The sequence below is a fragment of the Monodelphis domestica genome, chromosome 5 (assembly GCF_027887165.1).
Source record: "Monodelphis domestica isolate mMonDom1 chromosome 5, mMonDom1.pri, whole genome shotgun sequence".
Classification (NCBI taxonomy): domain Eukaryota; kingdom Metazoa; phylum Chordata; class Mammalia; order Didelphimorphia; family Didelphidae; genus Monodelphis; species Monodelphis domestica.
Window position 1 is genome coordinate 217,864,739 of NC_077231.1, and position 20,831 is coordinate 217,885,569.

General features: G+C 42.0%; 1 protein-coding gene across 1 annotated transcript; it reads right to left on the bottom strand.

Annotated features, from left to right (window-relative positions):
* Window positions 1-249: 249 nt before the first annotated feature.
* On the bottom strand, window positions 250-20,765 carry LOC100011049 (transient receptor potential cation channel subfamily V member 5). The gene is made up of 15 exons (XM_007504475.3): window positions 20,439-20,765; window positions 16,980-17,077; window positions 16,685-16,807; window positions 15,945-16,076; window positions 15,461-15,559; window positions 14,610-14,785; window positions 14,055-14,201; window positions 11,092-11,304; window positions 6,961-7,047; window positions 5,065-5,141; window positions 4,672-4,837; window positions 4,381-4,447; window positions 3,627-3,895; window positions 1,915-2,021; window positions 250-1,219 (listed from the first exon to the last, which is right to left on the bottom strand). The coding sequence occupies exons 1-15, from the start codon at window positions 20,564-20,566 to the stop codon at window positions 916-918; spliced, it is 2,193 nt and encodes a 730-aa protein (XP_007504537.2). The 5' UTR covers window positions 20,567-20,765; the 3' UTR covers window positions 250-915.
* Window positions 20,766-20,831: the final 66 nt, after the last annotated feature.

The following is a 20,831-nucleotide window of genomic DNA, read 5'->3' on the forward strand; positions in this document are numbered from 1 at the left end:
AATTCAAGGGTATTCATAAGTCTGGTAAATGAGCACATTGCTCATAAGAGTCAGTTTTTGAGTACATCTATAGTATTTTCAAGGTTTATTCATGCCTGGATCCCTACAAGAGGAGGAGATATATGAAGTATCAGTAATTCCACAGTATGGGAGCAGAAGCTTCCTGCTTTTCCAAAGATAGTCCACAGAGAGTATTAGCAAAAGATATATATGGAATGAACTAATCAGAAGGAAGTGATAGAGACCAGATGGAGACATCAATTATACATTTTTATGTATACACATATATTCAAGGATACAAGAACTCATTCATAATTCTCAAAAGCTAATGAATGCACAAAAGGGACCACTCCTTCCTATTCCTTGCATAACCTAATTCTGTACAAGTTAGGAGTTTGGTAAGGGAGAGAAGGAGAATGACTTGTGTTGGTTTGATAGGGGTATGAAAAAAATATGAGGAAGAGGCGAAAAGAGCTGATCTATGCCTGTCTCTGCTCATATTCGGTTTCATGGAGCCTAGCTGATTTATCCTGTTTCATCCTCCATCAAAGCCCAAGAGCGGCTCATGGGAGAAAGTCTAGAAGGAAAAAGTAACTATACAAGACATGGTCAGAATCTCCCCTTCACAGCTAGCCCCAAATTTTAGCACCAATTCTCTTTTTCACTGACATTGTGAACTTGGAGTTAAAGGATATTTGACTCAAACCTTAGTCCCTTTGCCTAGGGCATGAAGATTCATGGACAGAATGCTCACAATTCTACAATGTCAGAGAAGGATAAATTACTGAATGGGCTGGAAAAACCCACATTCCACTGGTTACTTGGGTTTCAGGATTAGTCACATTTAGATAGATGTTACTCTTCCTCTAGTCCCAAATGTCCCATGTCAAAAGGCTAAAAGTCAAGTGTTTCCAGTCATAAATGGTAGACTTTCTCTTCTTCATCCCCATCTCTCAAATCCAGACCATGGTTCACATGACCCAAGGTGTTTCTGCGAAGGACCTCCCAGCCCCAGTGATTAGAACTGCTTTGAGATGTAGTTCGGGATAAGGAGGTTGTGGGGGTTAATAACGAGGCCTTCCCCAATATTGTACCCTTCTGCCTGGAGGGCAGCTTCTCAGATAAATGCTCCTGTTCTGATTCATTTTGGTCAGATGGCTTAAGAGCTTCAACATATCGGAGTACCCGCAGAGGGTTATGATCCTGGAGATCTTCAACCCTGGAAAGGAATGAGAAGAACAGGCTCAATCCTCAAAGCATAGCTGGTTGGTAAAGGGGTAAAGGGAAGCAGGAGGAGGCCATAGCATGTATGAGACAAAAACGGATAGGAAGAATGAGCCAAGATTGAGTAAGAGAGAATACTAGCCTTAGTAGGAAATAGCGGCAGGAAAGACCATGCAAAATGGAAGGGAAATGGACTAGAAAGAGGAATGAAGAAAGGGATTAGGGAGGAGTAAGAATGAAAAGAATCAAGGAGCAGAAGGGAAATTAATAAAATTGGGAGATTAAGAGCATTCAGATGTGTAGGCCAGGTAGCAGAGTAGGATTGGGTACCCAGTTTTCCCTAGGGACCATAAAGTAGGGACCAAAGAGGAACATCAATAGAAAGTGCACACACCTGCATAGAAATATAAACATACAGATTTGATCACTCACATTCAAATAGTCTTCACTCACACTTCAGCTCCAACTCATCGCTACATCACTAATCCACCCCTCCTTAGACTTCATAGCCCCAACTTTGTAGAATTATTTCTCTCCCTAGTGGACTCAAGAAGAAATCTCGTGAAAGGGAGGTAGTCCAAGGGTAAGATTGTTGGGAAAGGGTTAAGGAATAAACTGCTCTCATTATTATAGATGTGCACATAACCATATATTCTCATATATAGATTACCATAACACCCTCCTGCTCACCGCAAGAACCAGCGGTCTCCGAGTCCATACTCTTTTCCGCAGATCCCTGAACGTGGCCACAGACATCGTGGTAGCTTCCTCTCCAACATTACTGTAGTGGCCACAACCTTGGTGGGAAAATTGGGAAGGGGAGAAAATAATCAGAAATAAAATCAATATACTAGGAAAAAAAAACAATGAATAAAGCTGAAATGGGAACAAATAGAATCCAAAGCAGATAGATATCAAGAAATGGGAGAAGCAGAGAAGATAGATTATATTTATTTAGAAGAGAATTTGGTAATCATTAGATAGCAACAAAAGTTCACTAATGACAAGTCATACTCTACTAAACTCATTCCATTTTTCATATGGTTTTGAGATATGCTTAAATGAGACTTGTATAGATATAGTATATTCTAATTTTAGTAAATAGTTTAAATTAATTCTTCTGTTAGTCTGAGGAAGGTTTCTACAGTTGATCCTATCCTATTCAATAGTACCAATGGATTGAATATAAACTAAAGGATGTTAGAGTCCACAAATATCAAAAAAGCTGGGAAGGGTAACTAATATAAGAGAAAGAAAATCATAACCCAACTGAACTTCAGCTTTCTCAACTGTTAAATGGGGTTGGAGTGGGTCAGGATAATCTTTAGGGTAATAAGATCATAGATTTAGAACTAGAAAGGACCCCAGATGTCATCTAATCAAACCCTGTTATTTTACACACTGAGATTTAATTGACTTGCCCAATGGGATCATACAGGCAGTAGATATAGGATTAAAATATGGATAATTTATCACAAACCCAGCAGCATGGGTCCTTCTTAGTTCTAATATATGTATATGTGTGTATATGTATGTTATGATTTTTAGACTCTTGATTTGAAATGGTGAATTGAAAATCATAAGATTAAAAAAGCTCTGTGTAAATTTCAATTACACGACTAGAAGAAGTGGAAAACCTGGCTGGGCTGATGCTGAAATAAAAATTTGGCAGTTCTAAGTTAACTAAAAGCCAACACTGTGATAAAACTATGAAAAAAAAGATGATAAATTAGAGTGTAGTAGGCTATTAATAGAAGTCACCTATGAATGTAATGTAATACTACATACGATCTCACAGTACTCTTCCAATCAGACCACACCTGAATTATTTTGTTTAGGTCAGGATGGAATTATTTAGGAGGGACACCACCCAGATGAGAGTGCCCTATATGGTGAGGATTTGGGAAACTATGTCTTATGGGGAGGTTATGTATTTTCTTTTCTCTCCTTTCCCTTCCTCTTCTCTCCTTTCCCTTCCTCTTCTCTCCTTTCCTTTCCTTTTCTCTCCTTTCCTTTCCTTTCCTTTCCTTTTCTCTCCTTCCTTCCTTCCTTCCTTCCTTCCTTCCTTCCTTCCTTCCTTCCTTCCTTCCTTCCTTCCTTCCTTCCTTCCTTCCTTCCTTCCTTCCTTCTTGTCTTAGAATCAATATCAATATTGGTTCCAAAGCAGAAGAACAGTAAGGAGTAGACAGCTTGGGATTAAGTGAGTTACCCAGGGTTACATAGTTAGGAAGTGTCTGTAGCCAAATTTGAACCAAGGTAATCTATTTTCAACTTCTCTCGATGTACCCTGCTGCTCCTCCAACATATAACCACTATAACTAATATATCTCTTCTCATTCTCCCCTTTAGTATTATCTATCAACCAAATACTTCTTGAGGCTATGGTTTACTGGGGGACTCACCTGGGCTCTCCAGAGCTCATCCCGCTCATGGGCCACCCGCCAGTGAGTATCACCCATCATAGCAATGAAGAGGTTCAGCATGAGAAGTACAGCGATGATGGCAAAGGCAAAGTAGACCAAACAGTACATGAAGGGCAGATCCACATCATAGTTGGCAGGACCATCAATGACGGTAAGGAAGAGCTCAAAGGTGGTGAATACTGACATGGGATAATTGAAGAAATGGCCCAGCCTATCTGGGTTCTCTGTCTGAAAAATGACATAAAACGCTGCTCCACCCAAGGGAAAAGGGTGGAGGAAAGGGTGGTTACCATAATAGTCCCAGGCCTGAGCTTGGCATATTTTCTGTCCTTTTCTCCTTCTGTTATGTGTGTATATGTTACAACTAAAACCTAGAAATGGCTCACATTGACATTTTCCATGACTAATGAGATACTCCACATTTGATACTAATAATTATGCTGATATTGGGATAAGCATGGGTCAGACTTTTGAGATGATATAATCTATAATAAGAAAATGACTTGGCACTTAGTGTTCATAAGTTAGGAAACTGAGAAAGTGAAAATAAAACTGGTAGATGAATAAATGGCTGGATTTATTATGCACTCAGTCTTTGGGTATCTGTTGTTACTTTCCTCTGTTTCTCTCCTATTTGTATTTGTGCATTTGTGGGAAAATATGTATTTATGGAACCAAAACTGGGATAGGACAGATCAGAGAGTATCAGTAGTTTGGGGGAAAGTGACATTACCAGAGGCGAAACCCAGGATAACCACAGCCATCAGCCAACAAAATCGTAATAGATCCCCAAAAAACATCTGCAGGGAGCAGAGAAGAACATGAAGGGCTGAGACAATCAGTTCTCAAAGAGTTACTCCTTTAACACAATGAGTCTATTCCTAATAGATGCATAGCCTCTAGAATAGTTTAGTTTATTTCATATCCCCTGTCTCAAAATCTCCTCAATCTGCTCATTCCCCTTCCTTGGGATAATTTATGCAAGACATTATCAATCCCAGAAGCAGGAGGGAGGAACACTGACCTTCTGGATCATGATGGTAAATGGCCCCAGCATCTGGAACCCTCGGGTGAAATACATAACATTGCACCAGCCAAGCACCAGGGCAAAAGACATAGGCACCACCTCACCAGATGTGCTGGTGAGTCGCATCACCATGATCAGTAGTACCATGCAGGCATGGGTTATGCTTGGGTAAGAAGAAAGAGTAAAACACAAAGCATGTATGAAAAGATGGCTGTTTGGTTGTCTCAGGCCTTGACTGCAATTTGTGTGTGATTTCACACTGTTCACATATACTAATGCACATGGCAACACAAATGCATTCAGATTTAGGCACCCATACAGCATCAATACATTATTGGCTCTCATTGACCCAGATGAATTCCAAAAGAGAATGAGAGAGAAAGGACTCACACAATGACATGAAAGGGTCCTCCAAGAATGGTGTGTCCAAAGTATCGAGCAGCCCCAATTCTTAAAATATCTGGAATCTGAGGAAAACATAGATATCTCAGCAAAAGGGACATTTGCTTGATGGTCTCCAAAACTCCATTTGGAGAGTGAGAGGGTGGGGGTTCCTGCTGATTTATCCTCCCTCCCTTCCTTCCACTATCTTTATTTTATCTTGTGAATCATTCTCAGCATCCTGGAGAGGGCCCTCAGGCCTACCTGCTTAGACTCAAACTTTGTTGACCAACTATCAGAGAAGGGGCCTGAGGAAGAACACAGGGATCATACATAAAGGCAGAATGGGAAGGCTTTTGCTAAGATTGGTGAAGAAATCAAGAGAGGATGGAGATTCCTGATCATCAAATGTCAAAATAGTGGACATGAGCCTCAGAAGGAGAGCGGTGGTGGTAAGGAGTGTTCCTGGGACTCAACTTCCCTTGAAAATTTCTAGCTATATATTCAGTCTTATGATACTTTCTCTGAAATTGTGGGCTCAAACCTGATTCTCCTGACATCAGTGCTATCTCTTATATAGACCAAATAGTTTGTATGGCCTTTTGGTGCTTCTAGACTTATTTCTATAGTAAAGCCCTAAGATCATCTGTAATAAAGAGTAAATTGACTGGAAATTATTACTTGTTGAACTAGAAAGGATAAACTGAAGGGGAACCTGTTTCTTCAGCAATGACTGCTGTTCTCTGGCTGACTGTGACTAGAGAGGGCTGCCTATAGGAGCCTAAACCTGCTTATTGGTAATGGAGGCAGAACCGGGATACTGCTGAGGGATGCCACACACACACAGATACTGGTACACAGAGGATACTGCTCTGGGATTCGCTCTGAGGTTTGCCTATTGATCCCTACTGATTGCTGATGGATCAATCTATTTCCTAACCCTCTTCCTCCCTCACTCCCTCCCTTAACCAACCTTTCCCTTTTGCCTCCCTCACCTCCCAAATCTTCTTGAAGCCTTTGCTTCTTCCCTCCCTCCTGATTGAATTATAAAGATACTCCAGTTGCTTTCTCAGTCAAGGGATAACAAGTCATTGGGATAACAAGATGGGAAACTGAGGTAAGAGGGAATGAGGATTTTCCCTAATCTAAATGAGATAAAATTGAGAGTTTGGGGAATCACAAGTGTGACTCAGACAGTTAGGGAGATGGAGGACAACAGCAGTACAAAATCTTCTTTCTTCTTCTTCACAAATCAGCCAGATCTCTCAGCTTAACCCCAGAAAGAAACAAAGTTCAAAATCTTTCCTTTTCTCCTGGCCAGCTCAATTCTCAAATAGACTACCAACTCAAAAGCTTCTCCCCTGATCAGCTTCCACTGTTCAGAGCCAGAGAGCCAGAGACCAAGTCCCAAAAGCCAAGTTTTTCTTCTCAGTGTCAACTTCAAATGCTCAGATCCAGAGAAACAGAGATCAAGTCCAAAAGCCCAGTTTCTCTTCTCAGTGTGGCCAGCCAAAGCCCCCAACTTCCCTTCCTGGGGATATTCCGTTGGAATCTTCTTGACAGACATCTAGAGCTAGATCTCCAGCCCTGCATCTTGGTCCACAAGTCCTGCAAAAACTCCCTATCTTCATGTTTCTATCACACATCCCTACCAATTAGCCATGGAAGAGGATCCTCACTTCAATAAAGAAAGGGGCAAGTTTTGTCTACTTCTTTGCCCTCTCTTAATATATGAGACTACATTGCTCTCATTTCCCACCTATTCTTACCTGAGGGGAAAATGCCAATGGATCAGAAATCAGGATAGAGAAGAAGGGAGACCCACAGATCACATGGGGCCCATTCTGGGAGAGCCGGCTCTTCCTTTCATCAATGGTATTAAGTCATTCCCTGCCAGCACCTCACCTCTATGAGTAAAATGATCACAGCCCCAGCGACAGATACCAGCTCCCCAACTAGTCGAATATGATCCTCATAGGTCACATAGGATTCCTGTAGGGGAAACCAATGGAAAAAGGTGAGATGCAAAGGGGAAATTAATTTCTTCCCTTTTTTTATAAACCCTTATGTTCTGTCTTAGACAGAACTTAGACTGTGGGGGGCAGTTGGGTAACTCAGTGGACTGAGAGACAGGCCTAGAGATGGGAGGTCCTAGGTTCAAATCTGGAATCAGACACTTCCCAGCTATGTGACCCTGAGCAAGTCACCTAACCCCTATTGCCTAGCCCTTACCACTCTTCTGTCTTGGAACCAAGACATAAAGTTGAACCAATACAGAGTATTGGTTCCAAGACAGAAGGTAAGAGTTAAAAAAAAAAAAGAATCAATACTGTGTATTAGTTCTAAGGCAGAAGAGCAGTAAAAGGGTTAAGCAATGAGGGTTAAATGATTTGCCCAGGGTCACACAGCAAGGAGGTGTCTGAGGTCATATTTGAACCCAGGACCTCCCATTTCTAGGCCTGGCTCTCAATCCACTGAGCCACCAGGCTGCCCCTCATTCCTATGTATCATGATGGGTCATAGCAAGCCAATGCAAGATCTCTCCCAAGCTCCCTTAACTGTTTATGCCTGCTTGGTTTTCTCTGAGGTAAGGTTTTTACACCATGTATAGTCTATGTAAGCAAATACTTAAAGATCATGCCTGAGCTAACCAAGTTTCTTTCTCATTTTAAAAAAAGTGGGGTAAAAGAATTCAAGTAACACAGTCTACATGATTGTGTCATGAGCAGAGACCATTCTAGGTGAGACAAAGCAGAGGCCAGGTCAGTGAAAGGAACAGAAGAGTTTTATGACCTGAGACAGAGAATGCATTTGGTAGTGGTTGTGGTAGGTCAGTCAGAAAGATCAAATGGTTATTGAATGAGGAAGAAAACTGCTTTTGAGCCTCTAAACAATCCTGGAAGGGTTCGCCAATCATAACTTAGGATGAATTAATTAAATCAATATAGTTTCCTTATGAGGAATCTTAGAATTCTGAACGGGGTGGCAGTGTCCTATGCCATTTTGTGAAGAGATGGCCTGGCCTTCTTCCTGCCAAAGACCAGTTGGTTGGATGGATGGTAACTTGTCAGAGACGTTGCAGAGGACATTTATTCATGTTTTGGATAGGGGTTACATCTGAGGCTCCTCCCCAAACTGACATTCTAATAGTATTAGAGACCCTGAAGATATAGACTGGTGATATTTTTTTGAATAGACATATAATGAAAGTGAAAAGATATTGAAGACTCATCAAATAGCCAGGAAAAGTATGAAGCAGAACCCTGAAATGGACTTAGATGGCTACATGGAGGTGTCTAGAACCAAAAGAAAGCCTCAGAAACCATCTAATCCTAGACTCAGCACCAATTCTGGGACTTAAATGGCATATATGATGTAGTTAACATATTTTCAGCCTAATAGAGTATTTGCCTGTTACTTAAGGTAGCCAACTTAAGAATATATCACTGTATGACCCTGGGCACATCACTTAACCCCCACTGCCTCTGCCTTACCACTCTTCTGACTTGGAACCAACACATAATATAAAATCTAAGACAGAAGGTAAGGATTTAAAAAAAAAAAGAATATCACTGTCATGATGATTTGTTTACTAAGGAGAGGGCCAGTGGAGGATGTGTAAAATAAAGGAAGAACTGTTCCTAAAGCCATAGCTACAGAAAAGAGTTCCACAGCCATTGAGATTACTACCATAAGTCACCTTTTGTCTTTCCTTGATTCTGCCTGACATGTAGGCTTTCTTTTCACCTATCACCCACAGATCTGAAGATCAATAAAGAATGACAACTCTATCCGGTCATCCAGATGTATACTTATAGAGACAATGAACTGAAAAGGAGCCTAGCTTTGTCAACTTGTGATTTTCCTATCCCCGTGTCTAACTATTTTTGATTTTCCATCTTTCTGGACTTAAGGTACTTACAAAGAATCTTGGTTCTCTTTTTAGAAGGAATCTCTCTTATTTAACCATTGACAACACCTTCACAAATTAGCAACAATCAACTAGCATCAAATAAATCAAATATCAGCTTAAGATACTATAGTTGCTGAGGGACATACTACTTGTTCCCATATAAACATAGATCAACAGCCTCAATCAAACTAACACTTCCATTCCCATCCATTCTCTCTCTCTATTCCTCCCCCCTCCCATTCTACCACATTCTCTTTTTCTTAGAGATTCCTACCTAGGGAGAACATAAAATCACAGAACCACAGAATCTTAAGAGTTGTAAGGGGCTTTAAAGGTCATTATGTCCAAATTTCTAGCCATAGGAATCCTGCATAACATCAGGTGGTCTAACAGGTGAAAAGTTATTGCCATTGAGCTCATATTGACAGTATACACAGGATTGAATGAAGGACAATAGGGTATATTTGTGTTGATTGGACACATCCAAAGTGTACTCAAACATGTCTGAGCAAAATCTCCCTTCCTTGAAACAATGGAGTTCCCTTCTGACATAACAAAGGACTTGTCCTCCTTAAGGGGTGTGTGAACATTCAAGTGTAATACATTCTGTTTGGCACTTTGAAACAATAAATATCTTGTTCTATTTCATGGGACCTTTCCAAAAGTCCTATATGTTTCCATTACTACTATTCCTGTCTTAAAGATGTGACAACCAGAATTTTAGAGAAGTCAAGGGATTTGTTCCAGATCACATGGCTAATGATTAACTCAGACCTGTGTCTTGTGACTTCAAAGCCAGTATCCCACATTCTACAGGAGAAAACAAGGGAAAGAAACATTTATTAAGTGCCAGACACCATGCTAAGATCTAACCTGATCCTCCAAATAACCCTGGGAAGTAGATCTAGTATAGTGGCTCATGTTACAATTGAAGAAAATGAGGCAAATAGAAGTAAAGTGAACAAAGTCACAGCATCAAATAGCTGACAAGTGTCTGAAGCTGGATTTGATCATCGATTTCAGATCCAGTGCTCTGTCCCCTGAAGAAATAGGTCAATGTGTTTTTGCATCTATAAAATATGTGGGGCCAACCAGAAGTACCTCTGATCCTATGATTGTAACTATGGCTCAATCTCTCAATGTCAGTATATTCCTAATCATGAAAAGGGTAAGAGTGTGATTGTAAAACCGTCAGAAATATCAGGTCAAGGTCTGGACCTATCAGACATATACTTAAAATTAGTTTCCTCCCAAGAAGTTTTCTATTTAGATTTGCCCTGTCCTGTCAGAGAGAATGCTAACAACTTGTAGTTCAGTCATTTCAGTCATGTCTGGCTGTTGGTGACCCCATTTTGAGGTTCTCTTCTCAGAGATACTGGAATGGTTTGCCATTTCCTTCTCCAGATCACTTTACAAATGAGGGACTTAGGTAAACAGAATTAAGTGACTTGCCCAGGTCACATTGCTATTAAGTGTCTGAGGCTGAATTTGAATTCATGGAAATGAATCTTCCTGATTCCAAGCCCAGTGCTCTATCTACTCTGCCACATAGCTGCCCAAATATTAACAAAAGACTATCATGAATAAGGATCACCCCTACATAAAACCCTACTCAAAATTTCTTTCCTCCAGTAAGTTTTCCCCTTCAAACTCATTAAGGTAATTAATTCTCTTTTTACTTAACTAAGGCCATCTTTTAAGAGCTTCCCTCCCTTAGAAGAACCACAAATCCCATCTGATCTTATTTAATTCTGGCCTTTCCATTTTTCTTTGTCTGGATTCAATCAATTATCTCCTCTTTCTAGGACCTTCAGTTTCATTGCCTCTAATTATTCCTTCATTTTTGCCAGTATTAGAGTCATTCAGTTGTTGTTAGATTATATTATCATTTCCTGGGGCTCAATTGCCAAGACCTTTCCCCAACTCATAGCCATTGACATAGATGGACTAGAATGTTTACAAACTAATGACTTGGTAGCCCAGAATACTTAGAGCCTTTTGGAGAGGCAGACAGAGGAGAGGAAGGAATATTGGACCTAAATTTTAAGGAACTCCATTTTTTTATTTTCAACACCCTGACCCCTCTTCCCTCATCTCTCCATCCCTCTCCCAGGAGCAGGTACCTGAAGACATTTTTGTTGGAGTAAAGTGATATCTCGTGGGTTGGTGAGGTTGCTGCTCCGGGGCTTGAGAGGGCGGTAGACACAACTTGTGGTGAAACAGATAATGTAGAGAATATAGAGGGCACCCAACATGTAGAAGTATTGCCTCCCAAACATCTTCCACTTGAGGCTTACTAGCTCCTTCACAGGGGTCTGGTCCAGGATCTGGCGGGCCTGGTAAGAAGAAGGGTGGAAACTCTTGGAACATGTAGTCACTGACTCAACTGTAGGACTCCCCTACAGAGAACTGTGGGGGAGGATACTAGCAACAGACCATTATGAATTAGGCTTATTTCTGCATAACTACTCAAAATTTCTTTCTTGAAGGAAGTTTTTTTTTTTTGGTGACTCCTTTTCCTTATTTCATTCTTCATTTACACTTAATTTATGAATTACTTTGTAAATATTCTCATGTCAATTCAATTGGAAAAAAAGATGCAATATGACCCAAGGGATAATTATCATAATAATAATAATAACAGTAGCATTTACATAGCAACTTAAGGTTTGCAAAGTATTTTACATATTTATTTCATTTGGTTCTCACAATACTCCTACTTTACAGATGAGGAAAATAAGACTTAAGGGACTTGACTGGTGTCCTTCCAATACTAAGTATCTGAACTCATGTCTCCCTGACTCAAGCTCTAGCACTCTGTTCACCATACTGTGTAGGAGAAAGAGTATAGTATTCGAATCATAGGTTATAGATTCAAGGAAGGTAAGAAAGTTCTATGACAGCTGAGAGGACTGTAAAGAAAAACTCTCTCTCTAGTCTCTTTTTAAAAACTTTAGTAAAAGGAAAGAAAAAAGCCCACCCAGTTCCCTAGCTGAAATTCACTAGGACCCTTCCCCCTAATCTCCTCAGATTCAAAGGTCCTTCCCAGGTGCTAGATTGGTCCTTAAATAGACCAATCCCATGCCTGGAAATAGGTGTGGCCCCTCCCTTGCACAGAATTGGTCCATTCAGGACCAATCCCACACCAGGGAGTGGGGGTGGGGGGTGTGGGCCCTCCCCAGTATAAGATTGGTCCATTCAAGACCAATCCCAAACCAGGAAGTAGAGGAGAGGGACTCTTGGGGCATGCTGGGAGAGGAGTTCCCTGCCCCCCCCCCCAGTACAATCTTTTAAAACCCACATTCTCAATAAATAAAAAGGATGAGGAGGGTGGCGTAAGCAGATGGCACACTTCACATAATACTGTGCTTTCAACATCTTCATACCCACCATCCACCAAACTTCTTGATGCTTTCCCACCACCCTTGCTAAACAGTATTCATGGTGATGACTACTCTAGCACCTTGGCTTGTCTCTTGAATTCCTCAACTCTCATGGCCTTTTCCATTTCAGACATCTATGAACACCTTTTTATTACATTCAAGAGAACTGGAACTCTTGAGATTTTCTTCTTTCATCATAGCCTTCTGCCCTTTTAATTCTCATATTCCTGCACCCCTTCAGAAGCCATCTCAACGTTCCTCTCATCCCAAGTCTTACTGCCTCAACTTTTCATAATATCCCTAGTCTATTAAGCCCTTCCCTATTTAACTTACCTCTTGACCCAGGATGGACCATATATCCTTTCAAAAATATTCTGACTATCCCCTTCTCTCCTTTGAACTAGTGTTATGCTTGTACCAACCCTGGGTAGATTCTAAGACCCACTTTTCTGACTTCCCATTTACAACTACCAATTGCTATAGATGTTATAAGTATTTCACATGGTATATTTAAAATTTTTATGTTATTTAACTTATCTAGGCCTTAATAAACATTTAAGCCTGTTTATACAATTATTTCTTATATATCTTATATACCTCTAGTTGATTCACTATTAAATTTCCCATATCATCTAATACTAAACATTTTTCACTGTCCTTCAATGTCCAATGTACCATCATTCTACTCAAAAAGATAGTAATCTTTCTACTTAACTAAGGTCATCCTTTATAAGATTCTCTCCTTTCTAAGAACTATAAATCCTATCTGCTATTATGGAGTCCTGGACTTTCCATTTTTTTCCAACCTTGTTCCATCAATTATCTCCCCTCTCTAGGATTTTAACTTTCATCACCTCCAATTCTGCCTTCACTTCTATGTGTATTAGTCATTCATAATTGGGGTATCTGTCCTAAAACATTATCAGCAACAACATCATCTGTTCATTCCCTCAAGCTCCTTTCTTCTCAATTCTCTCTTTACTTTTCTTTTTTTTAAAAAAAAGAATATTTTCTATGGCCAAATGTTACAAAAGTATGCCCACTTCTCTTTCATTCTTCATAGACATTGCATTCTGACTTCTCACCCTATCAACTCAGTTGAAGCTACAAATTCAGTAGCTACTGACACACTTAATTGGCAAATCCCATAGTCTTTTATATAGACCTGTCCTCTCTCCTCCATGAAATACTTGATGCTACTTACCACCTCTTCCCTTCTCCCAGCCCTATATCCTTTTCTTCCTTGGCTTCCTTGACATGGCATTATTTATGCTTACCTATTTGACAGATTTATCTCCAGTTCCTTCAGTTTCTTCTTTCTCTTTCTTTGCCTTCAGGGTAGGTGTGCTATCCTTAGATACTCTCTCCCTTAGCAATATCATTCACTATCAGCCTCAACTATCATCTTTTGGGGGAGGATTTCCAAATCCATATACTTTTTGATGAACTTTGGACTTCTATTTCCAGATGCCTACTTACTATCTTTTTCTGGGTGTCTCAAAATCAGTATGTCCCAAATTAAATTCATCATTCCCTCCCTACCTCAAAAAAAAAAAAAAAGGCCTCTCTCCTACTACCTTTCCTTGTCTGTTAATGGCATCATTGGGTTCTAAGCCTTTCAGAGATCTTTGCTTCTTCTTTCTTCCTTCAGTCCCTATAGTCAATCATTCACAAGTTCCCAAACCATACATATGGCCCATTACCTGACGCTTCTTGGTGTAGACAACAAGCTCCAGGAAGGACAATTCATCTCCACAGGAATCAATGTCAGTAAGATCATATAGTGTGGAGGTCAGTGGTCCATATGTCCATTGGATATGTTTGCGCTTCTGCATTAGATGCTGGAACATCTTATAAGGGAAGGTACAGTATGAAAGTCAGATTTAGAGGGAGAACTGAAGGGACGGTGAATTGAGAACCATTTGGAGGAGTGGCCAGTTGAAGGACAATGTTTGCCCCACCTTTGACATACAGGAGTAGAAGGACCCTTACTCACACAGACATCTTGGATTCCTTTCCTTTTTCTCTCCAGAGATTCCCTCTAGATCTCTGAAAGAGGGGAGGAAGATTTGGGAGGACAGTGGTTTGCCTATGTCAGATCTGTAGCTTGGGACCCTCACCCTATTCTGTATCACAGGTTACTGAGGTTTAGGGGTTGGAAGTAAAAAGTCAGGAATAAGTTATGACAACTTTGTAGACAGCAATTTTGGAAGAAGGTTTTTTGAAAGGACCAGGACTTAGAGGTGAGTATTCCTTACCACAGTGTTGCCTTCCACACCAGCTAGCTTGAAGGGGGTAAGACCCTCATGGTTGGAAATGAGCTCAAGTGGCTGCAGGTGGCTCCCACGCCCATCATAGGAGAGAATTACATTGTACATCTGGCAGGCAAAGGTTTTACTGGACTGCAGGATGAGGATATGCAGGACTGTGTTCCCTGGTGGGAAAGATATGGGGCATTAGGAGGATCTTTGATCCCCTCACTTCCAAGTGGGAAAAGGACTAAATTAAAAAATAGGGTTGAGGGGGGAAGCTGGGTAGCTCAGTGGATTGAGAGCCAGGCCTAGAGATGGGAGGTCCTAAGTTCAAATCTGGCCTCAGACACTTCCCAGCTGTGTGACCCTGGGAAAGTCACTTGACCCCCATTGCCTAGTTCTTACCACTCTTCTGCCTTGGAGCCAATACACAGTATTGACTCCAAGATGGAAGGTAAGGCTTAAAAAAACAAAACAAAACAGGGTTGTTAGGATATCTTGTTCATTAATCTAACTCATCCACCATACATGTAGCCTTGGGAAAGTTACAACTTTTCTTATCATCAATTTTATGAAATGTAGAACTGTAGAGTCATCCCAAGTGATCCCTAAGTACCCTTTATCTATTGATATCCCTAAAATTTCTTACTTATCCAGACCTTCATACAACAGTCATCCCAGCTCCTCAGCTAAATAAAGGCAGTATTTATCAAGTACCTAAAATGTGCCAGACTCTATATTAAGAGTTCTTAAGTGGGTCCCATAGTTCTATATAGATATTTTTTCCAGTTCCTGTCCAGGTTTCCTCTATTGTGGACTTCCCACTTCCCACCCCCTTCACTTTCTGCACTTCTTACCCAGATAATCCTGGGCCCTAATGTCAGCTCCATACTCAATAAGTAGTCGGACGATCTCCTCATTGCCCATACAAGCAGCAAAAGACAAAGGGTGCTCCCCTAGAACAGAGAGAAAGAAGGATGATAGAGTTGTTAGCACCCCAGGAGAAGGAGGGGAAAGGTATGAATCAAAATATAACTATTTTCCCAAAGTTTGTCCCTCTCTCTGTATTTTTCAGTTTATTTCTCTGTGTATAGCTGCCAGGGAGGGAATAGACTCAATGAAAATCAGAGGTATATGTATGGAAGTGAAAGAATGAGAGGGCAGAGGTCATGTTCAGCATGGACAGAGAGGGAATCTTTAATCATGTAGTGTAGACTGTAGAGAATGATCTTCACAGAGGAAGAGATTATTAGCATATTCTCCCCTTCTCCAAGAGCTTTATCTTCCACCTTTCCACCCAACTTCTTTGATTTTTCTCCTTTTGTAAGCTTTAGCTCTTACCAAAATAGTAGAGCTTGTTCTGACGAAAAGCCATTCCAGTAGCTCTGGCAGAAACACTGGCACCACGGGCCAGCAAGGCTCTCACCAAGTTCGTATTTTGGTTCACAATAGCTATATGAAGTGCTGTCTGGCCTGAGCAACAAACAAAAAGACTTCATTGGGCATGAAGAAAGCTCTCCATGAAATCCTCTCAAGTATGGGAACTATCTTCCGCCCAGTAGAATAATCCCATGGATGACCATTTCCACTTTGAGATACTTTCAGATATAGTATGGAACTCTCTTAGTCATGAAACCAACCCATCCCTACTTCTGGAACCCTTTAAAAGACCAGCTCTCTTATCCTGAAGAAGGATTTTATTTTCTGATCTATGAGATCTCTCTTCATTTGATGTTACATTGGGAAAATTCCAAGAGGAGATAGTCATGACTTTTCCCCATGCCTTGATTCTTCAAAGAAATAGGGCTTTGCATGACAACATGCAGGCACAATGATTGGAGAAATGGAAAAGAACTGAGATTTGGTGATGCGAGGGAGGATGAGGGTGAAATCCCAACAATCTGGAGCCTGCATCCAAGCTTTCCTTGGACACCTTCCTACTTCTTTATTTCACCTCCACCTAACAATCCCAGTCACCAGAGGTCATTTCCAAGAACAAGTCTACAAATTTTGCCAGCCCCATGCTTTACAAATCCCCCAATCCCCTCCCCATAGTTCTTTGGTTTGTCACTCCTTCTTACCTGCATACAACTCAGAGGTCATTGTTTCATTCACCAGTTCCGGTGCAACATCCATCAGCAACTTGGCTGCCTCCAGGTTGTCATAGAAGGCAGCAATATGTAGTGCTGTCTCCCCCAGGGCCCCTGGGGTTAGGTGGGGGGGAGAGACAGGAAGGTCAAACATATCCTAGGGAGGAAGCCCATGCTGTCAGAGACAACTTCTAGGTGGGGCCTCTGGGAGGAGTAATTACCGTCATGGATATCAAAGCAAAAAATTTTCACCTGCCCCCTTTTCCATCCTAAGTCTAGCCCCCACCTCTTTGATGAATCTCACTGGGACCATCCAGCAGCAGCTTCTTGAGGGTACAGAGGTCATTCTCCTTGACTGCCTTAAGTAGTGGGGACTCCCAGATCCTGAGGCAAGAGAAAAGGAGAAAGGGAGAGGAAGGCAGGAAGGAGGAAGGCAGAGAGGGGCAGGAAAGTGGGATAATCAAGAAAGAGAGAATTAGAGACAGAAAAATAGAAATAGTCATGGAAAGAGAGATGCAGAGAGATAGATATAGAGACAGAGACAAGGAGATGGTTGAGTAGAGGGATACAAAACCCTTCCATACACTTGCATGAATACCCACATACATGTCCATGGATACCTGGAGGCTGTATCTAAGAGAGGCTATACAGCCAGTTTAATTGAGTGGTTTTTGTTTTTGTTTTTCCTTTTGGTTTGGTTTGGTTTTTGTTTTTTAATAAGTTAGCCAAAGAAGCAGAATCTCATGTCCTGGAGCAGAATTGCAGAGCAGACCTCTGAAGCAGAGCCAGGCTTCAGGGAAGGCAAAAAAAAAGCCTGAAATGTATTTCTCTTTAGGAAAGAATTGAACTGGAATAGAAAAATTGGATCGAGCCTGAGACCTTTAGAATATAAAGAGTGTGTGAGATGACAGGTTGGGGAAAAGGATCTTTGGTGCCTGGGGTCTCTATAAGAGAAGTGATTTTCAAAAGTGTATTCTCAGAAAAAAAAGGTAGTGGGAGGGTAGGGGGAATTTTGTTCCCGTCTCTCAAAGCAAAATTTCAATTGATCTTGGTTAATAATTTTTATTAAAGGAAGCAGATGCTGGGGTGGGGAGGAGTTGCAGGCTAGGGAGTAAAGGTCTACCAACTAGGTCCATATCTTGGGCTAGAAGATTCTTTTGGCTATCTGGCAGTATGTTTTGTAAGATTATGTAGGAGAGCAATGCAATCCCAGCTGAGTAACCCTAATTATTAGACCCGGATCCCGAGGGGTTTCTGTCAGCCCCAGGCTCCCATAGAGGAACTCCAGTTTGGACTAGATAACTCATGAGGTCCCTTCAAAATCTGAGCATCTAGAAACCTATAAAAGCACTAAAGTTAGGAAGCCTGATTAGGGGCTCTGATAGATAGCTTTCATTTGGGCCATCATAAGCCTGATAAGGCCAGTTTGGGGTGGTTAGAGCTCTTGGATTCAAATACTACTTTGGATCCTATTTGGCCAGGGAAGGAGAGGCCATTTAACTTCCCTAAATCTCAGTTTTCTTATTAGTGGAGTGAGGAGTTGGGCTAGGATTCTGGCATCTGCCACCTACCACCATATGACAACCAGCCAATGAGATCCTAGCCCTGATGAACATGTGCATTGGGAATGGCAGAGAATTCTGTGAAATGGTCATTTGCCCCATCCCTTTTAGGGCAGTCACTTGGCAAGTCACCTTACCTCAGTTTCCGCATCTGTAAAAACTGATCAAGCCCTTATTTCCCATCTACTTTATTCCAGACACTAACATGGAGATACAAACTCCAAATATTCCCTACTGTCGGAAGCTTCACATTCTAATTGGAGAGATAACATATACACACACAGAAAGAAATAATTCCTGTACTATACTACTGACCTCAGCTGCAGAAAGCAAGCTGCTTTGTAAACAATTGATCATTATTTATTATTATCCTTATTAAACAAAAAGCAGCGTTGCCTAGTGGATAAGGAGGCAGCCTTCGATCAGTCCCACTACTACCAAATCCTGATAGTGTGATCATGAATAAATCACTTAATCTTACAGCGTCCCCAGGCTACTGTCAAAAAGCCTGGACTACATACATTATAGGCAGTTATCACTGGAAAGTTTTCTGCACTAATGAAACCAAAAGTCTGGTTTAAAAAATTAAAAATTAAAAAACCGAGGCTGAAGGAGTAACTCACTATTCACTGAGCTTTGTTACTCCTGGCTTCTCATTTCAAGAATTTATAGCTTGAGAGCAGGAATCTTCTCCTTCTCCCTCCAGCTACTCCCTTCCTCGACTCCAGGAGCTGGTGGGAGGGAGCGATGTGATCAGGCGGGTGGAGGTAATCATCGGAGAGGCAGAGTGCCAGTGGTTGTGGTTGGAGGTGAGCTCTTCTCTCCCTTGCGGGTGTCTGAGCTTCTTAATCCTTGTTTGTTTCTTTCCCAGCCGGGATTTTAGACAAACAAGGCAAAGCCACAGCCTGTCCCACCAGACGAGGTGAGACAATTGAGGACTGCTGAGACAAACACTGACTGACTGGGAGCAAGGACAGGCACCGGGGTGACCAGACAGCAGGAGATGGCTCCTTGCCCGGTGGCTTCCTGGGAGAAAGGGCATTTTCAAAGTCAACAGTTCAGGGCTCAGGGAGACTCCCTTTCGTTTCTCCAGTTATCTGGAAACGGAGACTCGGAGATCAGATATTCAGAAGAGAGGATCAATGGGACTTTGCTTCTTCTACTAAAGAACACTCACCCTGCTCCTATTGAGCAATTCAAGCTCTTCCTCCTTTACCTGATAGTCCAGGGCAGAAATAGGGAATCCTTGGGTCCTTGGCCCCAGTTCTGTTAGTGTTACTGGCTTGGAGGCTGAGTTTTCCTTCAGATTCTGAGAGCCCAGTGAGGTCTGAATTAGGCACAGAGCCAAGACCACCTCCCTAAATAAAGTTCTGAGTTTCATTCTCAGGACTCGAATTGTGAATGGAAAGATCTAGTCTCTGGGGAAAAGGATAGACGGTCCCAGATGACAAATTTGCCTAAATTCCAGTGTCACAAAGCAGGTCTAAACTTCAAGGGGCCAATACACCTCCTAAAAAGCAACTAAAACAAGCCAACAGCCAAAACCTAGCTCAGTTCTACCCTGAGAAATCCAATCAAAGGCTCTTTGCTATCTTTTGTCTAGTGAATTAACACTAAGTGACTTGGAAATCTGAAGTTTCTACTGGTCTGTACTCCACCGGAGAGAGATGGACTAAAAAGCCAGGATCAGCTCTGGAAGCAATATGTTCTCTCTCTTCCACACACGTGCACATACAAACACGTCCTCACCCCCATCACACACGTACTTACTCAATCACACACATACCATTGCCCCCTTCCCCCATCCCAAACTTGTCGTATACCCCCATCTCCCTCTCTTCTCCTTCTTTTCCCCACCCTGGTCCACTTAGATCCCCCCAGAGATCAGGTCAAGGCACTGGTTGCTGCCCTGGCCTCTGACCTGGAACTCAAAGCCCAAGGCCTCCCCTAATACAGCCCCTGGAGCCTGTGCAAACACGACCAATCTGTCTCTAGAGGCAGAGGAGAAGCATTGTCCCAGCCCCCATCCTATTCCAGAGGCTAGAGGAGGGGTGGGAATCCGGGCAGGAGCAATGACGTAGGAGAGAGCCAGTTTCTCAGCTGAGACAGTAGTAGGGCTGTTGGGGTTGTGGGACAGAAGTGTCGAACAGGTGGGTGAGTTGTGCTAAATGGAAGCAATTTACCTCTTCTGCTGAAGCATGTTGGCTTCATCCAGGCGCTGGCTCCATAGCTTCTCTTTAGGAATCCCCGTACAGAGAAGCTCCCTCAAGTAAGTCCAAGTTCCCCTCCACTTCAGTGGAGGACACTCCATGTTCCTTCGACCTAGAACCAAAAGCTTGAGGGATTGTCTTTGGGAGGATGGACAAGGGAGCTCTGGGAAGAGTAGAGCTGCTGGTGGGTGCCAAGGACAGGGGCCTCTGAGCAGTGTGCCTACATGGCATGAGTTCAGGGTGAGGAGCCCGAGGTTATTCAGCAGGGGAGAGGAGGAGGGAGGAGCTGGAGCTCTTATAGGGCTGAGCCCCCAGTGCCCAGAACCCAGCCCAACACCTGAGGCAATTGCAGAGGGAGAGGGAGAA

Coding starts and splice junctions, on each gene's coding strand:
- LOC100011049 (XM_007504475.3), bottom strand. CDS start 20,566: ATGGAGTGTCCTCCACTGAAGTGGAGGGGAACTTGGACTTACTTGAGG. Junction 7,048..11,091: donor TCCAACAAAAATGTCTTCAG/GTACCTGCTCCT, acceptor TTTCCCCTACAG/GAATCCTATGTGACCTATGA. Junction 4,448..4,671: donor TTACCATCATGATCCAGAAG/GTCAGTGTTCCT, acceptor TGCTCCCTGCAG/ATGTTTTTTGGGGATCTATT.